This window comes from Rissa tridactyla, chromosome 11, assembly GCF_028500815.1.
Source record: "Rissa tridactyla isolate bRisTri1 chromosome 11, bRisTri1.patW.cur.20221130, whole genome shotgun sequence".
NCBI lineage: Eukaryota > Metazoa > Chordata > Aves > Charadriiformes > Laridae > Rissa > Rissa tridactyla.
In genome coordinates, this window is record NC_071476.1 from 13,440,696 (window position 1) to 13,464,581 (window position 23,886).

General features: G+C 39.2%; 1 protein-coding gene across 1 annotated transcript in view; it reads right to left on the reverse strand.

The window, feature by feature from the left end:
- ATP10B (ATPase phospholipid transporting 10B (putative)) overlaps positions 1–23,886 on the reverse strand; it is a 53,091-nt gene that overhangs the window by 24,641 nt on the left and 4,564 nt on the right. Inside the window, exons 3-8 of the mRNA XM_054217611.1 lie at positions 14,416–14,620; positions 11,480–11,565; positions 8,656–8,762; positions 4,925–5,056; positions 2,347–2,474; positions 382–634 (exon numbers count right to left, since the gene is read on the reverse strand). Coding sequence (XP_054073586.1) covers positions 382–634; positions 2,347–2,474; positions 4,925–5,056; positions 8,656–8,762; positions 11,480–11,565; positions 14,416–14,620 — 911 coding nt within the window. The remainder of the gene's footprint in view (positions 1–381; positions 635–2,346; positions 2,475–4,924; positions 5,057–8,655; positions 8,763–11,479; positions 11,566–14,415; positions 14,621–23,886) is intronic.

Below are 23,886 nucleotides of genomic sequence, written 5' to 3' on the forward strand. Positions count from 1 at the left end.
AGACTCTGTTAATTACTTTTGGACCCACTGAGTTTAATTACCAACTAATCTCAGTTTGTAAGCTTATAAAAGGTTGGCTGGCATTCATTTAGAAATGGAAGAGAAAATGTTCTCTTTGCACTCTCGAGTGGGTATCGAATGCAGGGCAAAACCCGAGATGTCTGCAGAGGGAACTGGAAAACCTTTCCCATCTCACTTCGGAATCATTTAAAACACCTTCACTTCCGTGAATCTCCATAACAGCAGTCCCTCACAAAATGGAGACAAATCCACAAAGCTCTACGTTCAGTCAGAGGGCTCAGTAGGTTTAAATGTTAATATTTAAATTAATAAAATTTAGTTACTCAGAGAGAAAAGCAAACATAAGAAAGTGTCTCTCACCATTTTCCTGATGTGAAAACTCAATTCCATCAACAGTACAGCGTCGGAATACCATTTTGTTTTCTGTTAGTGTCCCAGTTTTGTCTGAGAAGATATACTGGATTTGTCCAAGATCTTCAGTAATATTTAGGGCACGGCACTGTATGGGCAAATCTGCTTCTTCATCATACAGGTCAATGTCATTGTGAACTAAGAAGACTTGGCCCAACTTGACTAACTCAATGGACACATAAAGAGAAATGGGGATTAAAACCTGAAAAAGAGTTTAAATGCTCAGTGAGGGGTGAGACAAGTCTTATTGCTTTCTGTCAGCAATGTCCTGGGACAAGTATACTAACAATTTTCAGAGAAACAGTTCCTCCCAGAGACATATTGTAGGGCTGAATAGTAATAGTTCAGGGGGTGGAAAAAAATCATGCATATAACAGCTACGGATAAAGAGGAACAATAAGTGACAAATTTAAGACAAAATTCCTAGAATACCAAATGCAAAGATGGGTCTTTCAGAGGACGCCCTTACAAAGCACATTTTCTGGGCTGAGAAGCATGCTTGCTCTTATCCTCCTGAAACTCTGAAAGGATGCACTAGCACAGACTCACTCTTAATGTAGAGAAGTTTCACAAGTGTCATGGTTTAACCCCAACGGGTGACTAGGACCATGCAGATGTTCACTCCCTCCCTCCCTCCCCGACCCCCCAGTAGGGTAGTGAGAAGGGGGGGAAAAAGGAGGTGGTAAAAAGGAAAAAAACCCAAAAAACCAAACAACCAAAGAACTCGTGGGTTGAGATAAAGACAGTTTTGTAGGTCAGTAATGAAAGAGGAAAAAAAAAAAGATAATAATGGTAAAAGAATACACAAAATAAAGTGATGCAGCACAAATTGCTCTCACCACCCACAGATCAGCTGCCCAGCCCATCCCGAGCAGTGATCGTGGATCCCTGTCCCCCAGCCAACCCCCGTTTCTATACTGAGCATGATGCCTATGGTATGGAAAATTCCTTTGGCCAGCTTGTCCTGTCTATGCTCCCTCTCAGCTTTTATGGGAAGCTGAAAAAGTCCTTGATTTACTGTAAACATTACTTAGCAACAACTAAACCAATATGTGTTATCAACATTATTCTCCTACTAAATCCAAAACACAGCAGATACTACAAATAAAATTAACTCTATCCCAACTGAAACCAGGACAACATGCAATTACTTTGCACGCAGCACTTCCCACCCACTAGCTTTCCTGCCCTGAAATAATAATGAATTCTTAAGCTGCACAAATATTCTGTTTCAGTAATGAAGAATAATCCCCCAAGGAATCTGTGAGCAGCTCTGAAAGCTATCTTCACAGTTCATTCATATTAAATAAATTCTGTCCACTTAAATCTCAGTAGTTACATCAAGAAATCTGAAAAGTAAATGTAATTTTTTCCCCCATCCCATAAAATGTTCTCTCCCAATTAGGCTTAATCAGACTCAGATATACAAGCATCCTACTTCTAATTTAGCTCCTTTCCTAAACCAGCTGAACCAAACCTAGTTATTATTCCCCACTGGCAAAACCGACAATTTTTGTTTCACTGTTTTCCTGAGATATTAAGTGGCATTCTTATTTTGGAAGTCTGTCCATAGGCGGGGAAAAAAAAAAGCTGACATTTGGATGTAAACATCCTCTTTATTGCACACGCTAGAGATTGTGGAGTTATTTAAAGATATAATACACGTCCTTCCTATCTATACCCTTGTGGGGTTTCAACAGCAAGAAAGAAAAATCTGCAGTTAGAAAGAAAAAAAAAAAAGAGAAGACACATTATTTCACACTTGGATGATCTGAAACACTCCTAGCAGTATTTTCAAATAGGATTAAGGAGGCACTGCACAGCTATTAGTTGATATTAATTGTTCATTAGTGATTATACTTAGTTTTCAATAGCTTCTTCCTTGGAGGTAACAGGGAGGTTTTTGTCTTTTACCTGCAACAGGATTATCATTGTCAAAAACATGTAGAAACCAGCGAGAACTGGAGACAGAAAATTGCCATTCTCATCTGGGACATCATAAGGCGGATGCTCTGAGAAGTTTCCAGTCCAAATGCCATGCCCTGTAGGAATGATATACAATATTGAAATACACCGAGCAATAAGGTGATTGACAAAGCTTCTGAAATTTGCAGATATGGACTGCTATGATAATTAAAAAGAAAGAACATTTCCAAAGCAACAGTCCCCAAGCAATGCTGTAAATCTGTTGGAGAATGCAAAGTATATGCAGAGCTCTGTAGCACGTGCATATAATTGATATGCTAGTAAGAAATGAGCGGTCACGGGTATTTTTATTCACCTCTCCTTCAGCAGGTGTCCCCCAGGGCTCTAGCTCTGCACAGATCTTTCCTCATTCTATGTCTTGCTGTTGGACGACTCCATCTCTACCACCTATCTTTAAAAATCCTCAGTGATGAAGACTCCCATTCCTCTTCCTAACAGAAAGAAACCTTATAACCTTTATATGGACAAACTGAAATCTTTCCTATCCTTCCTGACCATTCTTGATTTCAATCTGTCTTCATTAGAGTTGACAATCCCCCTATAGTTCAGTTTGGACAGCTCGTTTTCACTTTCCCTTTGATTAAGTCATACCCCAAAACTGCTTCTTCCCCTGTCTTAAATATCAGTAGGTGTCATTGCATGACTACAACAAAGCCTGCATTTCAGGACTTACCATCACAATGACTTTACCACTTTTCATGCTGCCCTTACTGAAATGAACTTTGCTCAAGGATGTGACTAAATTTACAGCATCAGAAACTTCACACACAGCTAGGACAAACAACTCGGTTTTCCTCATTACGTCATTGCTCTATTAGTCCACTTTGCATATCCAGCTCTGATAAAACTTCTATTAGCACCAGGTAAGGAAGCGGTTGTTTGGCCGCACCTGCCTAATAAAATGCTGCCAAAGGAATTCAAGTTATATCTTGAATACCTTCTGGCTGCTGGAGACCACAGTCGCAGCTGAGCAAGGACAACTATGCTCTACAAGCCACTTCTTACCCCAGTTTTTCACTGTGTGCAAGAAAAATCCTGATAATCGATCCACCAGTGATATTTCTTCCCAGAACTCTACATTCAGACAAGGCTGCAAAGCAAGAACTGATGGTAGAGCTATGGGACATTTTGAATCGATGAAAGCTAATGGACTTGTTTTACGTGTTTCACTTAGGCTATGAACATTTTATATTCTTATTTTTTTCTAAACCTGAATAGATAAATTGGTTTTTAAATGCTGATTTTTTCATCTGAGACTGCTTTAAACCTTAAATTAAAGGACTTTATTACTCAAGGGCCCCTACACACCAGACAAAGACAAGTCTCTAAATCTACATGACAGCAGCCAGGGAACAATGAAAATAAAGTCTCTCTCTCCCTCACACAGAGCTCAGTTGTCAGAGTGAAATCCCATTTCCGTGCCAAAAAAGCCCACTGCAACATGAAGCAGTAAAATTTAAAAAGCGATTAAGTCAGTTCAATTGTTTATCTTTTTTGGACGGCCCTTACTTCTAATGGTGTTACAGTGATGACTGGCTGGTGTGTCACATCACACGCCTCCAGGGCAGGTTCAGGAAAACTTGACAGTGCCACGTCATTTGACTTTGTCGCTACAAAACTAATTCAGAGCAGTAGCGCTAAGCAAGTTATCACCGAGATGGAATCGAGTAAAAAGCAAAGGGGCTTTGAACACAAAGCGCTCATGGGAGCCTCTGTTATCTCTTTAAAGCAGGGAGCCATTCAAAAGTCAGTGGCCTTAAAATTTGGCCCTTTCCTCAGGATTATGAGATCCTATTAATCCTGACCTGCCTGGGACAGATTGCAATCAGAGCTGGAAGGCAAGCAGGTGCTTACATGCAGGGAAGATGATGTTTTTGAGAATAGCAAGCTAGTAAACTCGAGTTAGCTAACCCCAGTTCCTATATTCAAGTGTGCTCCCTTGCAAGGATCCCAGAAAAATGCAGGCTGTTCCCACCTAAACAATTAATCCATCTCACTGCCTGCTGTAAAGGGGCTTTTGAGAAGGAAGGTAGCTGTGGAGAATAAACCGTCTGAAGGAGTCATGTGCAGCTCATGGGCTGTAAATCAGGTGGCTCTGGCTCACATCACTCCTGAACATATTGGAGAAGATGTTACTGAAGTGAAGGTAAAGCTACATCATTTTACTCTTGTTGTTACACACAAGGAACAAACATCCACTCAGGCAGCAGGTCTCAGTTGGCAACTATCAATTCCTACAATGCATCAAACCCAGTGGCTTTCACCTGCCTGCTTTACACATATTTTACCACAGCGGAGATGGGTGTTATCTGAAATATTTACAGCCATGGCTGAATTTTCTTTCATCTGAATTGCTCAGATTTCCCATTTTAACTTGTCTATTGGAAAGCCCAAGGAGCATAAAAACCCCGAGAGCACTCAGCTCTGGATCTGATCTCATTGATATCTATAAGATCAATTTTAACCACTATTTACAAAAAAATAATGAAACAGAAGTGCTTCGTACCTACAGCTCCAACAAGACACATCACGAACAGGAGTCCCACACATAAGAATATATCCATATTCATCCGTCGCTCTACCTTGCTGCGCTTGTAACGAGGACCATTGTTATTTAGCATGGCCTTAGTTTCATGACCTTCAAAACAGAAATGAATATCAACATGTTTATGTAATATTTTGTAGTTTGGTTTGGTTTTTTTTTTTTAAGTATTTCTCTCACAAAATGAGCAGGACACTCATAACATGTTAATTTGACTCTAGTTTCATTTAGTATGCTCACCTTCTCATTTGACTGAACAACAGCATATGTCAGAGAATAAATCTAGAGGTTTATAAAAGACCTCCATTACATTACAGATTTCAGCTGTGATATACATTTTACTTTCCCAAGGAGCAGATTCAGTAGGATCACAAGGTTTATATAAATATTCCTATGCCAACAAGGAAAAAGAACAATAATATTATTTTTTTGTATTTTACAAACAACTTGATTAGGTGCTATGCAGATTCCTGAAATCCACGTATGAATAGTTCTCAGCAGTTCTTTAAAAGCCACTAGACACACTTCTTGTATTAACTTAAATAAAATCCAACATGTCAGACCCAGCTGTGAAAGACAGTAATGTTATTTAGTTTTTCACTATGTGGTTGTAAAGTGCTAACAAAACAGTAGGACAAGAAATAAAAAAAAAAAGCAAACGATCCTTAAAACTTACTGAATTAGTATTGAGATGGTATATTTGCAATGGGAAAATAGGGATGCTGTAAGAAGCCAAGAAGCAGAAATTGCTTTTGCTATTCTATTAATGTTATCTAAACTGCGCCTCCACAATTGGGATACCTGGATACCATCTGTTGCTATATTAAATGGTATCTTTTATATTTACTTCTACAGTCCTTTTCACTGAAAATACAGACCCCGCAGACTTGTATTTCATTTTCATTTGTATGTGCATGGTTTGTGTGAGAGGGATGGTTTTCCAAGCTACCTTTTGACTTTCTCCAGGGAAGTGATTTGGAAGTTAGGTACGATTCAATCATGCCTGCTGGATTTTTCCCAGGTTTACATCAAAGGTTATTAATTGAGGCAGAGAGCAAGAGAGAAAATTACTCTCCAGCCTTATGTTCAGGACATTCACCCAAGAGCTGGGACTCTTGTCTTCCTTTTCCAATGAACATGTAATTATTTACATAACCTGGAGCTACGTCAGTGGGACCAGCTTATACCACCAACGCTCCTTCCTTTCCAACTCATGTCTATATACGTACCCACTCATTCCACAGAGTCGGGTATTCAGGGTACAACTTGCGAAGCAGGAGATGTATGTTCGCTCCCATTCAGGCAGAACTGAGAACAAAACCCAAGTCTTCCCATCGGTGAGCAAATGCTGTAACCACCGAGTTACACAGAAGAGGAGGGTACTGCTGCCTGCACTTCTCTTCCCCCAGCAGCTGTGTGAATCTTGTTCCTCACTTTTCTTTTATGTTGTCAGGCTTAACGGAATGTTTTGTGTTGAAACCAAAAAAGACAAAACCATTCAATCCTTCCCAGAAAAGCCTCAAGGAAATGTCAATGGATTTATTTCAGGAAGAAAAAGGGAAGAGATTTCTTTCCAAATATCAGCTCAATCATTCCCTTCCAGTTCAGACCAACAGGAAAAGGAGACATCTGTAATACAGATATCACCTTGCAAGAAACTTAATATCAGAAATAAGAGGAATAAGCTACTTTGTTCTCCCCTAACCCTCACAGTTTCATATGCTGTGCAACACAGCTGCACCTACCACCCCACTAGTACCTCGTCTCTCTATTTGTGCAGGCTGATGGGCTTATCTAAAACTTCATTCTGATCCTTTATTATTTGAAAAGTGTGTAATTCTTGCTGCTGCCCCTATCACAATGAGAAAACTACACTGGCTGTTGCTCTGTAATGAGGTTGTTGTGCATTAGCGCTATTGCTTTGTGTAGAACCATTTGGGTAACCATGAAAAGTATAACCATATTTGGGTCAGATGAGAACCGCACAGGCTGAACAATCCCATTAAGTGACGGCTCTACTCTTCACAAAGACTTCCATTAGAGAGTAGGGTTGAGAAGTAGAGTATTAAAAAGGGAGAATGTGCCATCTTATAATGTAACTGATCTTGACTGTTCAGAAAAGGTCACAGACCATGATTAAAAGCTAGAGCATAATCAATGTCAAAGAACCCTAGAAATAAAGCTGGTACTGTCACAAGTGGGTCTAATTTTAGAAGAAAATGAATAAACTTTTATTCTGACATTAACAATAAGATGTCAGTTGGAAATTGAATTGAAGACTTACTCAGATCAAAGACACCACATCTTGAAAATGACTTTAAAACTCCAACCTTTCCTACTAGCAGCTTAAGCAACGTTAACAGAGATCCATGTTAGGATCTGTGCTGGTGGTCAAAGGAACATACTGGGAAAAGACTAGAGAAGAAAAATAGGCACCTTAACAGGAGAAGGGAAGAGAAGTTATTCCAATTCTATAGGGAACGATTCCTACAGAGGTTTTTATATAGTAGTTACTTCCAAAAAAATAACTGATGGGTTTGGCTCTCTCTCTCCTCCTCTGTCTGGTAGGCACCATTTTTACATGTGGTGTTCAGAGAGATGGGCAATGAAAGACCCACAAAGCGAAGGTTACTTTGGAAACATATGAGACCTGTATAGTCATTTAAAGTCCACTTTCACAGCAGTGAAATAAAATGGCCAATTATCAGGTAAAATAATCTGGATGGTGGAGATTAATCTAAACTAAATAACTCTTACAAAGATGGTGACTTCTATTTTCTCTTAGGTGGCTCAGCCTTGAATTCCCTGCTGCTGATTAGACATAAAACAGGTGACATGAGTCTACTGGAAAGATAAAAATAACCAACAATGGGATTAATTGTTGTATTTAAATTTACTTTTATTTAATCTACAAATAAAGAGGGTAGCTGATACTCTGTTTCTGGAGCAAAAGAGGGCACAGCTGGCAAAGCCAATGTTAAATCATGCTCACTGAATAAAAGCAGTGGCAACACTCCAAAAGTAAAAGATGCTGAAAAAAAGATGAGCTGACCCACCACTGAACCTGGCAGCGCTGCATTTGATCTGGGCACTGACACTGTCTTGCTTGGTTCATGTCTCTACTGCATGAAGCTCATGGTTGCATGGATGCGCTATGTCTATGTCAGCACAAACCTGTGCTGCTGCTGCCTCTTCTGTCACCTCCAGCTGCTGTTCTCACTGCCTCCTGTGTGCTGGCACGGGCACAGCTTGGCTTTGGGATGACTTTTTTTTTTCTGGGCAGATCTTCAGCTCCATCAGTTTCTGCCCTGAGGAGCCAGTGAGACCTCCCTTAGGGCAGCCATGTAGATTTTACGCCAGATGGAATTAGTATTATAATCAGAGCTGCAGATCTGAGAGTTAAACTCACCTTAACAATTTTTACTCGTTTGGATATTTTTGCAAGGTATGACAACGATAGCAAGATATTTGACATACAGAAGGGCACCGTTACTTGCCAGAGACCCAGTGCAGGACTCTGGGCTTTGGAGATGGATGCGTAATACCTTTACTTCAAAAAGTTATGTAATTTTCCCATGCACAACCAGTTCTTAAAAGAAAATGTCAAATTGTGGTGCAATATTAGACTACACTTATTTACTTCTGGTTAATTACAGGGAAATTCTATGTTTAGCTAAATGGAAAATACATCTTACCTGCATATATAACAATTCCTACTGCAGCCTCAGTATTTCTGATCGTACATCCACGAAGCAAGAGGCTTTCAATGTTAAAACCAATCCGTTCATGATTTGGCTGCTCCCTAGAAGAAATAAAATAAAATAAAGTAGTGCTTTTTTCTGTTCTACTATATAGTATTAAACAAAATTTTTGTGGCCATGTCTTTTTCAAGTTGAAACCAAGGAACTGTGAAGGCCCTGTTTTGCTCTTATTTCACTCAGCTTCAATAAAGACTCCAGTAAAAAGCGTCAGAGAAGTCTAAGTATTTCTTTTAAAGACCACTTAAATGGTGTTTGTATCATGACGGCAATATGAAGCAAGTTTGGCTTTCACTTGGTGCCTTATCTGGCAGATTCGGTATCTCATAAATGAAGCCAAGATACATTATGTGACTTCAATCAGATGAAACCCTTTTAGAAAGCTGAGGAGGGTTTGCCTGCTGGTAGAGGTTCAGATGAACACATCTGCACCCTGCAAGAGCTTCTGTGCCTCTGTCAGCCCCCAAAGGGCTTCTCATCTTTGTGAAGCTCAGTTTGCTTGAAGAGTCTCTAGGGCTGAGGCTCTCTTCCTCACTCTCACGCTGGATGGAAAACTTTTCATCCTGGCTGAAGATGTCCTGTCACACACCAGATCCTTCTGCTAGCAGAACAGGCGGATGAAAACTTAATGAAAATTATAAGGTCAGTGCTCCATCAAGCAGACAATTTGTTACTTGTCTCTGAAAATGGAAGCATAACACTGCTTTTGCTCCCAGTTTTTGTTATATACTCTGGTAGGCTCCTCCTGAGATCTATGCCAAAGCTGAGATTTTTTACTTCAGTCACTCCATCCGGTTTTGTTGCATAAATATCAGCACACAAAAAGAATTTCTTCTAAAATATGTATCTTCTGCTACTTTGTATTTATATTTGGCATTGCATTTACCAGTAAACTGCAGCATCACATAAACGGAGGGCAAAGTTAGGTGCTATCTCAGGGCTAAGTACCGTCCTATGTCTGTGTGCAGCTGCACATGATTACATGACACCAAATAGACAAGTGAAAAGGTTTAGGCACCAACAACCTACAGCTGGCAGAATTGTAAAAAATAATGCCAGAAACCTGTTTTTCTGGGAATCTGTATTCAGTCTTGGTGTACTCATTTAATAGAAACCTTCTTGCATCCCCTTGAGCAGAATTTGCTGTGTTCAGGCATGTCAGATGGATGTCACTAAGTTTGCTCTTACCATTTTTAGCAGAGAGAATACTGCTACTGTTTTATAGCAAGGCAACAGAGCCTCAATGATTTATTAAGGGTTCTTGGAGAAAAATGTAACCTGTTCCAAGTAATTTGCGTTTACAAAATAGCTCGAATAACAGCAAACCAAAGACAAAAACTCCACTAAATGTTAATAAATAATTTTCACTGACCATTATTTCGTCTACCCCTGAAGCAGTGAGAGAAAGGCAACCAATTCCATATTCCACCAAGCAGGTGAGATAATAGGCATTTCCAAAAGAGACTTCTGTTACAGACTTTCAATAGAATCCTGGCTCCTAAAGGTGTGTATTTGTGTGTGTTTTCTTGTGACATATCACCTAGATTTCTATAATCTCAGTGCTCTTGTGCCATGTTACAGCAGGCTAATTGGAAGGATTGCTTCAATTTAGATTACACCCAATGGTCCTCAAAGCCAGCAACCACAGTCAGCAATCGATACAAACTTGACCTCTTTTTGCCTTTTAAGATATCACAGTAGAGGGGAAATGGCGTTGCTATTAGAGGCATCATTCTTACAGGGCATAAATCCTCAAGACCCGATTAAGCACGGTCAGTGCTAATGGGCGAGAACCCCCTGCTTATGTCAGAGGATCTGGCCATTTGCAGCTACTCCAGGTGCAACACTCTCACTGCGTTCTTGCAGAGACATTAAATCCTAGTTTAGCTACTAGTAAACTTAACAAATCTGGGGCATGGATGGGGATGCTGGCACATTCATACAGTTAAATTATTTGTATAATGTGGAGCATACATTGGGTCTGGGGCAGCAGGTATTTCAGACAGTTCTCTGGTGTGGTGTGGGAATCAGCATGGACCAACGACTGCTCTGAAGAGGGCTTTGGGAAACAGCTACCCTGGACTGGGGCACAAGAGAATTTTAGGACATGAACCATGCCATACAAATTTGCCTTATAGCCAGGGAATGGGCTTAAATCTGCTGAATTTGCTAGTATAGATTTCCCTGTTATGCCTGTGCCAGAATTATTTAATGAAGAAAGAGTATAAGGAACAGAGGACGTGGCTTTTTCCACACGTACATAGGTTTACACTCAAAAAAAAAAGCACTTTTTTATACTAGTCTAAAACATTGGTTCAGTAGGATTTTTCTTGCTTGCTTGCTTTTTCTATCTGTAAGAAGAAAATCACATTTGTTTGTCCTGGATACCTTTTCCCTGTGGCCGTAAGTATGAAGAAACTAAAGCCATGCAGCTGAATATCTTTAAACATTAGGAAGGATTTAGATTTAAAATCTAGCCTAGCCTAACCCTCAGGTCAAATGTAAACGAGCTTATGTCTGAATTCTGAAAAGAGCTGAAACCTTGTGCAAACAGTTCATATGAAACAACTGCAAATTCAGTGTCAAGCCTTGGTCCTGCCTTGCTTCAAAGCACATATTCCAGTCCACATCTTATATTAACTTCTGAATCCAGGAATAGGTAACAGTGAGATCCATCAATTTCTGCAAAATACATTCCTTCCATCCAAGAGAAATATTAAAGTTCAGATACAAAATGCATTTATGGATAACAAATACTTACATGTACCCTTTGAATTTATTGAGATCATTGTTAGGCATTTCACAGATGATGGTGTTTTGGAAAAATTCGGGTTCAAACAAAGTATTCTGCAAGAGGAAACACACTGAGAATGAGCGTCCAATCCAATGAGTACTTGAAAAGATAAACAATAAGAGCAGCTAAATATAGGCCACAGGATAGTTGGGGTCTGGAGCACTTGCCCTACGAGGAGGAGCAGAGGCAGTTTGCTCATTCAGCCTGAAGCAAAGGTCTGGAGGGGCTGAGTAAAGATCTGAGATTTTTCCTCTCTTGGATTAACAACTGGTTAAATTAAATGAAGAAAATGCTGGGTATTGGACAAGACATCACAGATGCCAATTAGTGAAAACGTCTGTCTTCATTTAAAGTGAATGTAACAAATAGTTCAAATTATTTATGAAACAAAACTAGCCTTCAACCAAAAGCAAACTCAAATGAAAATAATTTCAGGATTTATCAGGAGTTTGAAACTTTTTTTTTTTTAATATATATAATATCTAAGTACAAGCAAGTAGAGAATCTGATCTAAAAAAAAATGAAATTGGAGCAAATATAAAAGCTTGATGACTATAACGGCATTTTGTGTACCTTCTGACCCATGTGGCTGAATGTTAATAGAATCTCTTTTGAGAGGTATCATTCACCTCCACTGAATCTTGTTCAAGACAGTAAACTCAACAGGAAAATCAGTACATATTTGGTTGCGCTGGAAATATTTGTACAACAGGAGATCAGGAAGATGCAAAAGTCACCTAGAGGATTCATTACTAATGAAGAAAGCTAATAGGTTTCTAGCAGGAAAGGGGTAAAGAAAAATGGTTCTTCTCTCAACATTTTTTCCTTTTGATGACAAGAGTTTTACTTTTGAAAATGAAATTGAAAATTTACTTTTGAAAATCCCCTTTTATCCCCTGGCATAAAAGGGAAAAAAAAATAGTCTTCCTTAGTCTTTTACAGGTAGGCAAATTCAATATTCCTAAGCATATCCTAAACCAAAGAACAAACCCCGGTTCATATGTATTTCCTCCTTCCTTAGAGTCACACTTTATAGACACAATTAGATCTGAATAAGTTTTGTAAAGCACATAAATGACAGGACTAAACAAAGTTCAAAGAACAAGGAAGAAGTGAGCCCACTAAAACCTGTACCTATGATATTTAGCACACTGGGGTTTTTTTTTAGCCAATAGACTGTTTACACTAATACGTTAAAATAACAGGTGAATATAGTCGACTGTTTAAGCTCTGACCTTCCTGAACACTGGCTGTCACCACGGTCAGAACTGCATTCCAATCTGCCAAGGTAACAAGACTTCGTAAGTTTAAACACTTCCGGCCATACAGTTTATCTAAATAACAACTCAAAGTCTAAAGAAAATAACCTTGACTAGGCAGTCTGAAGCATAATTCAGCATGTGGGGATTTTGAAGACTTCCTCATGTTATAAATGACTGAGGCAAAAATTTGCATTTTGTATGATAGTAGAGCACTCTGTTTTCCTCTAAAAGCAAAAATACAGAACGTAGCGTGTAAACTATGGCTACGTGACACAAAGGCAGAATGTTTATTTTTTGTAGTGAAGTAGCCAGTTTATTGGGTTTCTTGCTAAATCTCTACATATTGAAAATTTTCAGTGTTTCTCAGGAGAAAAACCTCTCCCCAGTCATCATTGGAAAGCGCTGGCAACAGTACGCTTTATACTATGTCATCCACAACCCGAGAAAGCCCTTAATTGTGCTTGCAAAGTGATTTCCATTTGAACAAAGAGCAAGTAACGCTGGAGTACAGCACCTGACCACAACTGGCCATGGAAATGGAGTGCTTTTGTTTAATAAATGTGGTTGCTCACTGGCAGCGGTGTCCCACCCACCAATAACCCCAAAAGATCTTCCTAATGGCACTGCTACTAATGGCTAAATAAATGGACATAATTCCTAGAATTACCTGCCATTTTTTTGGATTTACTGTCTGCTGGAGTGATGCCAATGGAACAAAATATTCCTCTTCACATGCTACAACTCCTTAAACTTGTTCTGTGTTATTTGAAAAACTTTCCTGCTCTGTTTCAAAAGATATTTAAAAATGTAACAAGAACAATTCTCCCTAAGTCATATTTTCTTGTTTTCTTCAGGTTTATCAAACACAAGTCAAGAGAATATACTAGTAAAGTATTTTTAAAAAGGAAATGATACAGCCTATGGAAAAAGGTGACTTTAGGCATCCAAACTGAATCTCTGCTAACAATCAAAATGATGTTAATCATATAAGTTTTGTTTAACTTCACGCATTTTAATTTACATTGAGTTCCTATTGAAACGCTTATCATACTCCTGTAAAAGATTCCGCTATTTCATTACAATTTAGCGTGCCTTAGAGCATTTCCCAGTTGAACTGCCATACATCCACCTGCCCAGCAAACAAGCAATGGTATGTCAGCTCCAACAGAGAAGCAAATCCATCAGGAAGCCCGTGGCCGCTTTGGAAGGGGCACCACGGGCTGATTTCCAATTTCCAGGCAGAAATAATTCACTCAGTATTTTTTTTGCTTTGGTGTCGGATGTGCTGTGTGTCGTGACACCCTGTGGTGCAGGGATGGTGAATACACACGAAAGATTTGCTGCTGTCCCAAATGGTGGTGCCACGTGTTGCTGCTTCAGCATCTGTTGATGCAGTTTTCTGCAAACAACTACTGTCTGAACTAATCTTCCTTTATATACAGCCATCCCTGGGCCAGAATAACAAAAATATTTTGGGATAAACTGCTGCTTTCCATACAGGGCATAAGCTTGGACAGCAAAATGCTTTCATAGCTCTAACGGGGCAACCAGCCCGTCAGAAGCAATTCATGGCTGGAGCTGGTGTGCTGACGGGCACAGGCCAACCCCGCGCTGCATGGGCTGCGTTTTCAGCAGGCTTACCTGGCTGGAGAACCCCATCACCACTTGTCGTTGTTTAAGGTTGGTCTCTCCATCGAGGTTGGCAGTTTCCAAGTGACAGATCCCGTTCTGATCAGAGGAGTACAGCAGGAGGATATCGGCTGGGATGGTCTCGTTGCACTGCAGCTGCACAAAATCCCCCACTCGGACGTCTTTCCAGCATTTCTCAACATAAGCATGTTCTTCCCTGTGACATAAAAACACGTCATGTGTGAATAGCAACATCAGGAAGTCAGGCCTCCTGGTCAGTGAGGCTTCAAAAAAATAAAATAGGGGGGTGGTGACACATTGCTGTATTTTTTTTTTTTTTTGAAAGACAGCACAGCAAGCTAGTAATTAATGATTTAGGCACTTCCATCGTATCACGTCCCCAAATATCACGTTCAAATAAAATCTTCACATGGAATAAAAAGGAACTACAACAAAAGTTCTTTTTCATTCTAGTATTAGCCCTATAATCTCCACAGCAAAAGACATAAAGTTGTTCAGACTAACAGAGGTGTTTTAAAGTATCTTATTCAACAAATACAGACAAATTACCAAAAAAAATCATTGCTTTGAACTATGTGACTATTTCTCAGGTAATTTCCAAAAACGACATACAGACCCTGAAAGAAACAAACTGCTACCTCAGCTACGCTTGTTTCAGGTCTCTCCAGTTTGCAACTCTCAAAAGGTAATTACAAATCCTGAGCTTAGCCCACAGGAACAACTTCAAGACGCAGAACAGCAGCCAAATGACCTCTTAATATTGAGCAAAAAGATGCAACTAGAGTCCAAGTGTAATGGAAAAGTTAAGATAAGAAATAAAAAGCTTCTAAATTAAAAAAAATAAAAAAAGGAAAAACTGCCTTGGAGTTCAAGGAAAAGAAATGACTATTTCATCAACAAACTGTTGCTCAATGTTTCAGGAAATAGCAAACTTTTTGACGTTGCCTTTTCAATAATTGATCCTTCAACTGCTCTTAATCATCTAAGCAAACAGAAAATCGCACACTAAGCTTTAAAATAGTTAATGGGAAAACTATACGGGCAACAATGGCCCAGTTCCTCTAACTCTCTGAGAGGAAATTATTTTTTCAATATGAATAATTGAACCATCTTATGTCTTGTTCTGCAAAAAGGAAAACGCTCTTGATACGTTAGCAGACGGACAGTAAAAGGCTTCTTGTTATGACTCAGAGTCTCATTTTTCCTTAAGTTTTTAATCATCCTCATCTATCGCCTGAAGAACATGGTCTTTCAATGAAGCGTTTGTATCATGAGCAGGGGAGCAGTGACAGAGTAGATGAAGTGTTTTGCCACAGCTTCAAGCACAGGTCCAAGCACTGCTTGAGAGTCGGGCCAAAGGCTGCTCCCCGCTAACCTGCCCGCCGGGAAAGGGGCGCCAGCCGTGGCGCTGCCAGGCAAACCCTTCCGCGTGGCTGCTGCCCTCATCGGTAAAGCAACATGAAATAACAGCTTCCTGCAAAGGTTATGCACACCGTTCATTTCTGTGCTATCCACTCTTTCTATTCAAAAAAAGAACCCCCAAATCTGAACTATTTAAATCCCTTTAGTGCTAGATGTCAGGTGCTTACTAAATAATGGTATTGTAGCAATAACTTTTCCTTCTTACATTACTTTTTCTTTCCTGAATTTTTCATTTTTCTTTCTTGTTTTGTCTGACTCTACTTACCTGCATGTCCTTTTTTTTTTTTTTGCTCAACAACAGACATAAAAGACCACACCAAAGAACCAAAGAACAGAGGTTTGTTGTAAGTTAGTTTGATGTTGCTGTGCATTTAAAAAAAAATAATCCAGATCAATTTCTATTTGAAAATTATTTAAGCAGGTGCATGTTGAGTATTTATTGCTCTACAAAGTAGATACTAATGTTAATATTGCAAAACAACTATGTAACTATGAATCCTTCCCATGTCAAATGCTTTCTGGGTAGAACTTCTTTGTTTGTTTGTTTAAAACATAAAAATGAGAGTACAGAAGCAGTTTAGAGCAAGCAGATGGCTTTTCCTGCTATCCTAAGACATTTGGATGCTGTGTATCGTTTACATATAATGTTTGCTATGACTTCTGCAGGGCAATCCTCCTCTCTGTATGTCAACTCTTGCACAATTCTGAAGTTTATGGAACGCAGTTCTGATTTTTTCTGCTCACAGAATGCTATAGAAGGGCCTTGCCCAGCTGGCTGTCTTCCACATCAGCCTTAAGAAACCAGGTTAGCAAAAATAATCCACAGAAATCATAGATTTCTAACATTTTTGCAATAATTCCCTATGAAACATACATTACACATAAAGCTTCAGGTTCTGCCCATTCACTAATTATAGAGCAGACGGTGAGTCAGAAAAGCCAAATGATCTCTTTCTGATCAGAGGAAAAGCCTTATTTCGCACAGGGACTAGAGTTCAGGAATTGCTAGAATCCCAAACCTGAGTTCAGATGAACAGACTGTTCCTCTCTCCCCACGAGCACTGAATTTGTTAAAGAAATGGATTTTCTTTTCCTAAAAGAACTATTCAGCTGGAGCTGTAAGATTAACAATTTCCTACCACGCAAAGGTTTTCTACAACTTTGTAGAGAATTACCAGTGGATGAAAGGAAGAAAAGTACTTCACGAGGAACCTGGCACACCCCACAGCAGCACTGGCCCAGTTGCCTAGCAAGATTTTTCAAATGAAGCAGCTTCCTTTTAGCAATTGCTGTAACTGGGAACGCTGCCCATTTTCTGTTCAGTGATTAAAGTTCATAGCACAAGCTCCAGTTGCTAAATAAACAGAGGAGCTTCATAAATCTGAGATGGTCTGACGAGAAACATACGAAAAGGGCAAACGCATTTATCCAATAAAATAAACAAGATGTGGTGATTTTCAATAGATGGAAAGCTGGAAATCTGATTCTTATAGCATGTGGCATCAGGGCTGTGGCAAATCAAAGACATGATCTAAGATAAAAGTTTCTCAGTACCTTCTCTCCTTTACCAGCCAATTTATCAACAGCGCACTTAAAAAGTGTTCCCTTGCTGTCCTGGGATAATGGGTACCATGATAATGCCCATCAGAGGATAATGCAGAAAAAAAAGAAGCAGTTAGCCTTGAACAGTCAAATTGAAGTCCGCCAGAATTTGCTACTGGATTCATCATATCTGACAAGAAGGCCTGAACTAAATAGACTTTATGAAGTCATTTCTGGGAAGACAGGATCATAAAAAAATCCTGCTGCGGTTGGAGATTGTGGGCGAACATGAATAAATTATTGACTTTGTGTCAACAATTTCATTTCATATTCTTGGATTCAATAAAGATAAATCTCAAACAAAAACTGGGTCAAAATGGATGGTGAATGGGAGCAAATAAAAATTATTGTTCTGCTCCCCAGAGAAGATTAGGGTTTTATTTTTCACGTGCACGCCACAGCACACCTATGAGTCCTAGATTGTCTTAGAGAAAGACCTTCAGAAATCTTTATCACCTAGAAGTATTGCGTGAACCAATTAGTTCAGTGAGTCTTATTCCCTTGAATTAACTGCAAGCTCCATCTCAGGATCCTTTGCAGCATGAAGTGAAGACATCGTTTGCTCTAACTTTCACCCCCTAAATTGCCACTAGGTTATAGCACTTAGAGAAAAATATCAGTGTCACAAATACACAAAACCAAATGTTGGTACTTTATAATATGTAAATTCTCTAGAATGTTACATTTGAAAATGACCCCCCTCGAGCACAACCTACTTTATAAAAAATGCTCACGTTCTAAGATTCCAGTTCTACACAGACAACAGGCAGAATCGCACAGCTGCTTACCCTTTACAGGCTGTTTTTGCAAATAGAAATCCCACATCTTTTTGTGCTATCAAAGATTACACCAGCTTTTACATGGAAAAACGTCACAAAATGTTTTCAAAGACCACTTTGGCGATGACTTCACGTTTATGAGCTACTGCCATGAAGCTGAAAAACTGACTAGGAGCAGATTTAGGACTTGAGGAAGGCACTAGACTGGAAAGGAACTGATTATGAAACCTGTCCGTAGGTTGGAGCACAGCACAACTTGGCTGATAGTATTCCTGAGCTAGAGAGATTATCCGAGCACGAGAAGGTACTGCATTGTCTGTGACACTTCATCACTGGCTTCTGCCACGTTACCATTACAGTAGCTGGGGAGGTTCTTGTGTCGTGGACATCAGCCCGGCAGCTTCAGTGAATGATGCCATTGAGCAGTGGCTGGTCCTATAACAAGCCCTCGTTAGCAAGCAGCAATAGCCTTTCCCCACGGCCCCAAACCCACTCTCATCATTTGAATACTACTTTAAGACAGCTATAAGCATCTTTTTAAGATAAAGGGAGTGAAAATTTTCTGTAGTCTAATAATGCACATCTTTACTAAATTCCTTAATGCTAGATACAGATCCTATCTTTTTATGTGCTAAAACTGTTCATAGCATCCTAACAAGGAAGTTATACTCCCAATGACAAAAGAAGCTCATATTCAACTTCTGTAATCAATTCAAGTTTATGTGAACTTTAAGTAAGTATCAGAACTATTATAAATGTATTATATGTCCATATGTCACCTTTTTTAATCTGTCTTGATTTTATAATGACCTGTACCAAATGAAGAAATAAAATACAAGTAAAAAGTATTTTGAGAACATATTTCCTTAGACTTTGCTAGGTTCATTTCATAAGTTTGTAAGTTTTGTAAGTTATGGATTATTGTATTCATGAAAATGTAATTATTTTTTTATTAATACTCCCTTGAACAAAATGCTATTGCTATGTGTGTGCCTGGCACCAGCTGGAACGAACAGGTAACTCCAAGGTTACTTCCTAAATGACTGCAAAACAGTCTGTATTAGTTTCTGTATTAAAAACTGTATTAGTTTCTAAAGGACTCCCATTAATTTACCGAATTTCTGGAAGCCACAGCTTAGATCAGCGTTTTTGCTACAGTCATCTCCTTACATGACCATATAGCTCTTGAGGTCACACAGTAGAGACCTGCTTCTCTCCACATTTCAATGGTGTTTTAAAAATTCAGACAGACAGGATGAAACTTAATGCCATGACGTCATGACTCTGCAGGTCTCCAAGTCAAAACCATAGGTTCTCATTTATCTGCCCTTTGTCTTTAGTCATTAGCTTCTGCTGCTCTCTGCTAAACCATTCCACCTTTTCTGTGAAGCAGCTTTAAATGCCTTGGCAGGTAATAGATCTCGACCAAAGCTCTGATAAAGCAATACGCAAACCAGTGGTAACATTGGCAATGTATTTATGGATTTTCTTCCACAAAGACCAAGGATCCTCACTGAAGCAATACGCACTGACTGATGAGAACTGCTAGCTCGCTGCTCTTTGACTTTCAAGTGCTGCTGCCTGGACCAGCTGAGCGTCGAAAACTTGATATTTTTCTTTTGCGTTTAGTCACGTATGCACGTCACATATTTCTTCACCACACAATCGGCATGCTCACCATAAGATGAATGCACATTTTAAATTTTTCTTCATAATTTTGGTACCACTGGTTTCAAGCAGTTGCACAGTGACACAACAGACCTGAGCATACTGTTGGTTTAGGCCGTTTTCCCAGCTCACTGGAATTTTGAAGAACGCCTTGGCTGGCGCAAACAGAAGACACCGTTAGCGCCTTCAGTAAGACCCACTGTTAATTCAGGTATCCAGAGTTAAATTAGGTAGAAGAATTCCACAGTACCTGAAGTACATACAAACGTTACAGGGATGACAGAGCAGATGATGCCCACATCATCTCGTGATAGTCCCACACAGGGAACAATACAGCCATGTTTGACATTAAGCAAGGGAGAGGCATTGGGTCTTTCCTGAGGGATACTGAGTTGTAATAATTTTATAGCACATACTAATCCTGCAGTCATTGTAACTTATTCATATTGCTGCTTTTATAAGAAATAATTCATGTTTCAATTGATCAAAGTTCATGCTTTGCAGCTGTTATAGGAATGCACCTTCAGCCATGCAAGAGCTGGAGATCTTCAGGAGATCTTCAGTCTCCAGTTGATGAAATTCATACATTCAGAGAAGGCACCACTGAGTTGTAGAAGCCTTGATATTGCTATACTCAAGAAAATTGATTGCAATTTTGCCTGAGGAAACGTGGTGGGACTTCAGAAGGACCACAGGCTTTAGACTCTCTTTTTTTGGTGCATGAAATGAACCCACAAAAGCCTCCAGCAGGCTCCTTGTTTTTGAAGTTATGCTTTATAAAGCAGAAAGAAAAGGCTCCCTAACAAGTGAAAACTCAGTGCTGCTGAACAAGACTTTAAAAGAAACCATTGCCAACAAAATTTTTGCTTACTGTGCCCTTGACAGGATGGTATTTTTATCTCATCCTGCTTTCTACTCTGCAAACTTTCAGGTTCACCCTGGGTTGAATGAGCTGCATATGATGTTTCCTGGGTCTACAGAAAAGCTGTCTTTTTTTTTTCCCACCCCTGAGATTTGAGAGTAGGTCAGTTCCTGTTTTCAAGCATGCCCCCTACCCTTCTTTGCTATCTTCCAGATGCTACAGACCTCTGTTGGTCACTGCATCCCTGGCCAGACCCAGTTGCTCTCACAGACATGGGGAACATCCAGGGGAGGTGCAAGTTCTCCTCCGTTCAGAAGGTCCAGCTGATCAGAGCATATGAAGGAGGTTGAAACAGAAAGGTAGCCTTCATCTATCCAGCTTCCCTAATTTTAAGAAAATATATATTCGGTAACGTGTAGGCAGGCAGATCTCCATTGCTGTCACAGAGATAAATTGCAAAACTTTAATTGACTGAAATATTTTAATTCTCTTTCAAACCAGTGAGCCTAGCTTAAGCCAATTCCAGCTTTTCAGCTGTTGGCAGTTTTGACTTTGTGCAACACAGAGATGAATTCTTTGTTTTTTCCTTATTTGCACATCACTGCTCTAGGACTAACCCAGAGTTAGAGCTGATGCAGAAATCTCTAATTGTTCTAAAACCTTACACTGAGCAGGTGAAGAGTCACAGCTAAGGCCAGCCTGAATTTTTTGTATCACAGACATCAGCGGACCTACAGAGGAAGAGGAGATTGATGCTTGCAGGAACTACTTTAAAATCAAGGGGCCTAAAAGCATCACAGAGGAACTTTCTATTGCCAGAGCAATCAGGCTGTCTCATTTAAGGAGCCTGTTGACTGACTTAGTTATCTGGCAGCTCCACAGGATGATTCAAAGCATATAAACTAGGCTTCTCTGAGTCACTGTCTCAGATATCCGAATTTAGGAGCTTAAAATTAAGCAATGTGAATAGCTGAAATAATGTTAATGTCTTTATGGCTGCTCCTGTCTGATACATGTGCATTCAGTCAAGTGCGCTGCTGTGCCATCTTGGACAGTGCACAGTCATTGTCTGTTGAAACACTGCGAAAAAATTAGGTTAAATCTTCCAGAAGCGTGAAATTGATGTAAAAACCTGTCTGGATGCTATAGAGTATTTACAGACCGTTATAGCTTAATCCTAGGAGTATATCAGATCCAGTCCATACATTAATTACATATCAAGTAGTTCCTTGAATGTTATAGGTTTTCAAGAGAATAGCTTTTAGCAGCTGTTGGGTTGACGTTCACTTACAGGTTTGTATACAACATTCAGTGCCGGCCCCTGTTGTTAGTAAGTTAATGACAAACTGAAGAGAGTTCAGAGAAAAGTAACCACAGTAGGTCTGGAGGGACTGACTGACAAAAAAGATGAAAAGAGTGATCTATATACAGATCTTTACTAAAAGGCGCCTGGGCTTATAAAAATGAACATGATAAAAATCACACATATTTGAAGATTATAATTAATCTTGTCCCTTCTCTGGACACGTTCCAGCACGTCCATATCTCTCTTGTAGTAGTGGCTCCAGAATTGGACACAGTACTCCAGGTGGGGTCAAAACTTACAATTCCAAAAGTTTTGGTTCAGAAACTAAAATCTCCACAGTCTAAGTTATTGCATCTCCCCAAGACAATTTAATGCCTATTAATTGCTTCCTATTTTTTTAATTAAACATTCTTTAAATACACTACTTGAAGTGTCTTTTCCTTTATTTGAGTAACAGACTGGACTTCCCATTTAAGCTGATCTCTGTGAAAAGAAAATTAGAAGTAATGTGTTTACAGGGTAGCCTACTTAAATTCAATTTCCTTTGCTCTATGTTGAAAGAAGGCAAGTTACTGCATTTCCCCCAGTCTTCAAGGAAGTTTCGGAGAACATTCAGCATTTGGAGATTGTGTTGCCTTCGTATTGCTTTTGGAACAGCAACCAGAATTCTTGTTATTGAAATCTGAAATAAAGGCAATATACTCTCCAAGATTAACTCTTAAGACCTAAGTAATCTTACCTTTTAGGATGGAAGATCAGTTGCTCTATTAAAAAGTATTTTTTGATGCCACATGATTAACAAAAGTTGCAGTGTCTTAAAAAAGACTTTCACCTATGTTAAAAAATTATCTACAGCAGATGATTCATTAGGAAGAAAATTAGAAGACATGCTCTTCCATGACTTTGCAGCAAGCAAGAAGAACAAGAAATATCAGCTTCCCAAAGCGCTATAGAAGCCTGATTAAAATATTCATGACATAATAAGCTGTAGCTGCTGATCTGATGGCAATTGTAATTACCCATGATTTTTCCAGACAGGATGAATACTATAGTCTGAAGCCTTCCTCATTTTCCTTTCCCTTACATCATCGTTTTGGGACATAAAACTTTGGTGAAAGACAAGATTCTAGACAAGATTTATTCATAGATCAAAGTATTTTTTATGGGATGGGACAACCAATTTTAAGACAGGCCCATGTCAAGTTTCTGCATAAGAAAGTACTCATGGCTATAACTTGAATCTGGATCTGTACGTGTGTTATAATTCCATTATGGACATTTTTCTCTTATACAAAAAAAGTTTTATTGTATTTCCAACTTCCCGTGTTCCCATGGTAAAAGGGTTTCAGAAATAAATTAACATGGTTGCTTTATGCAAAGAGGAAATAAATAAGATTCCTATGCAGATCCATTCATTAGTACCTACTGCACCACCTGCTCTCTTTCATACGGGTTTTAACAAGTGTTAACAAATAATCCGTTGCCTCATGGATTAATACAACATTGAAAAGATTAAAAAATTCAATCAGATTGCAATCTCAAAGGTGGGCAGAAGAGGCAATTTGGCCACCCTACCCAAAGAGCTACAATTATTGACAGTCTTCATGGTAAAAAAGAGAAGAAATCTTAAATGAACGGTATTTAGACACTTGTAAAATCTCTGCTTTTTCAGACAAGTTGACAAGGAGAGCAGTGCGGTTTTGTTTCTGACAAGTCATTATCTATATGTGGGGATAAGTTTAGCCCCCAAACAAGCAAATCCATTGTTTTGTTGTTTGACCAGTAGCTTATAAAAATAAAAGTCTGACAAACACATGCAAGAG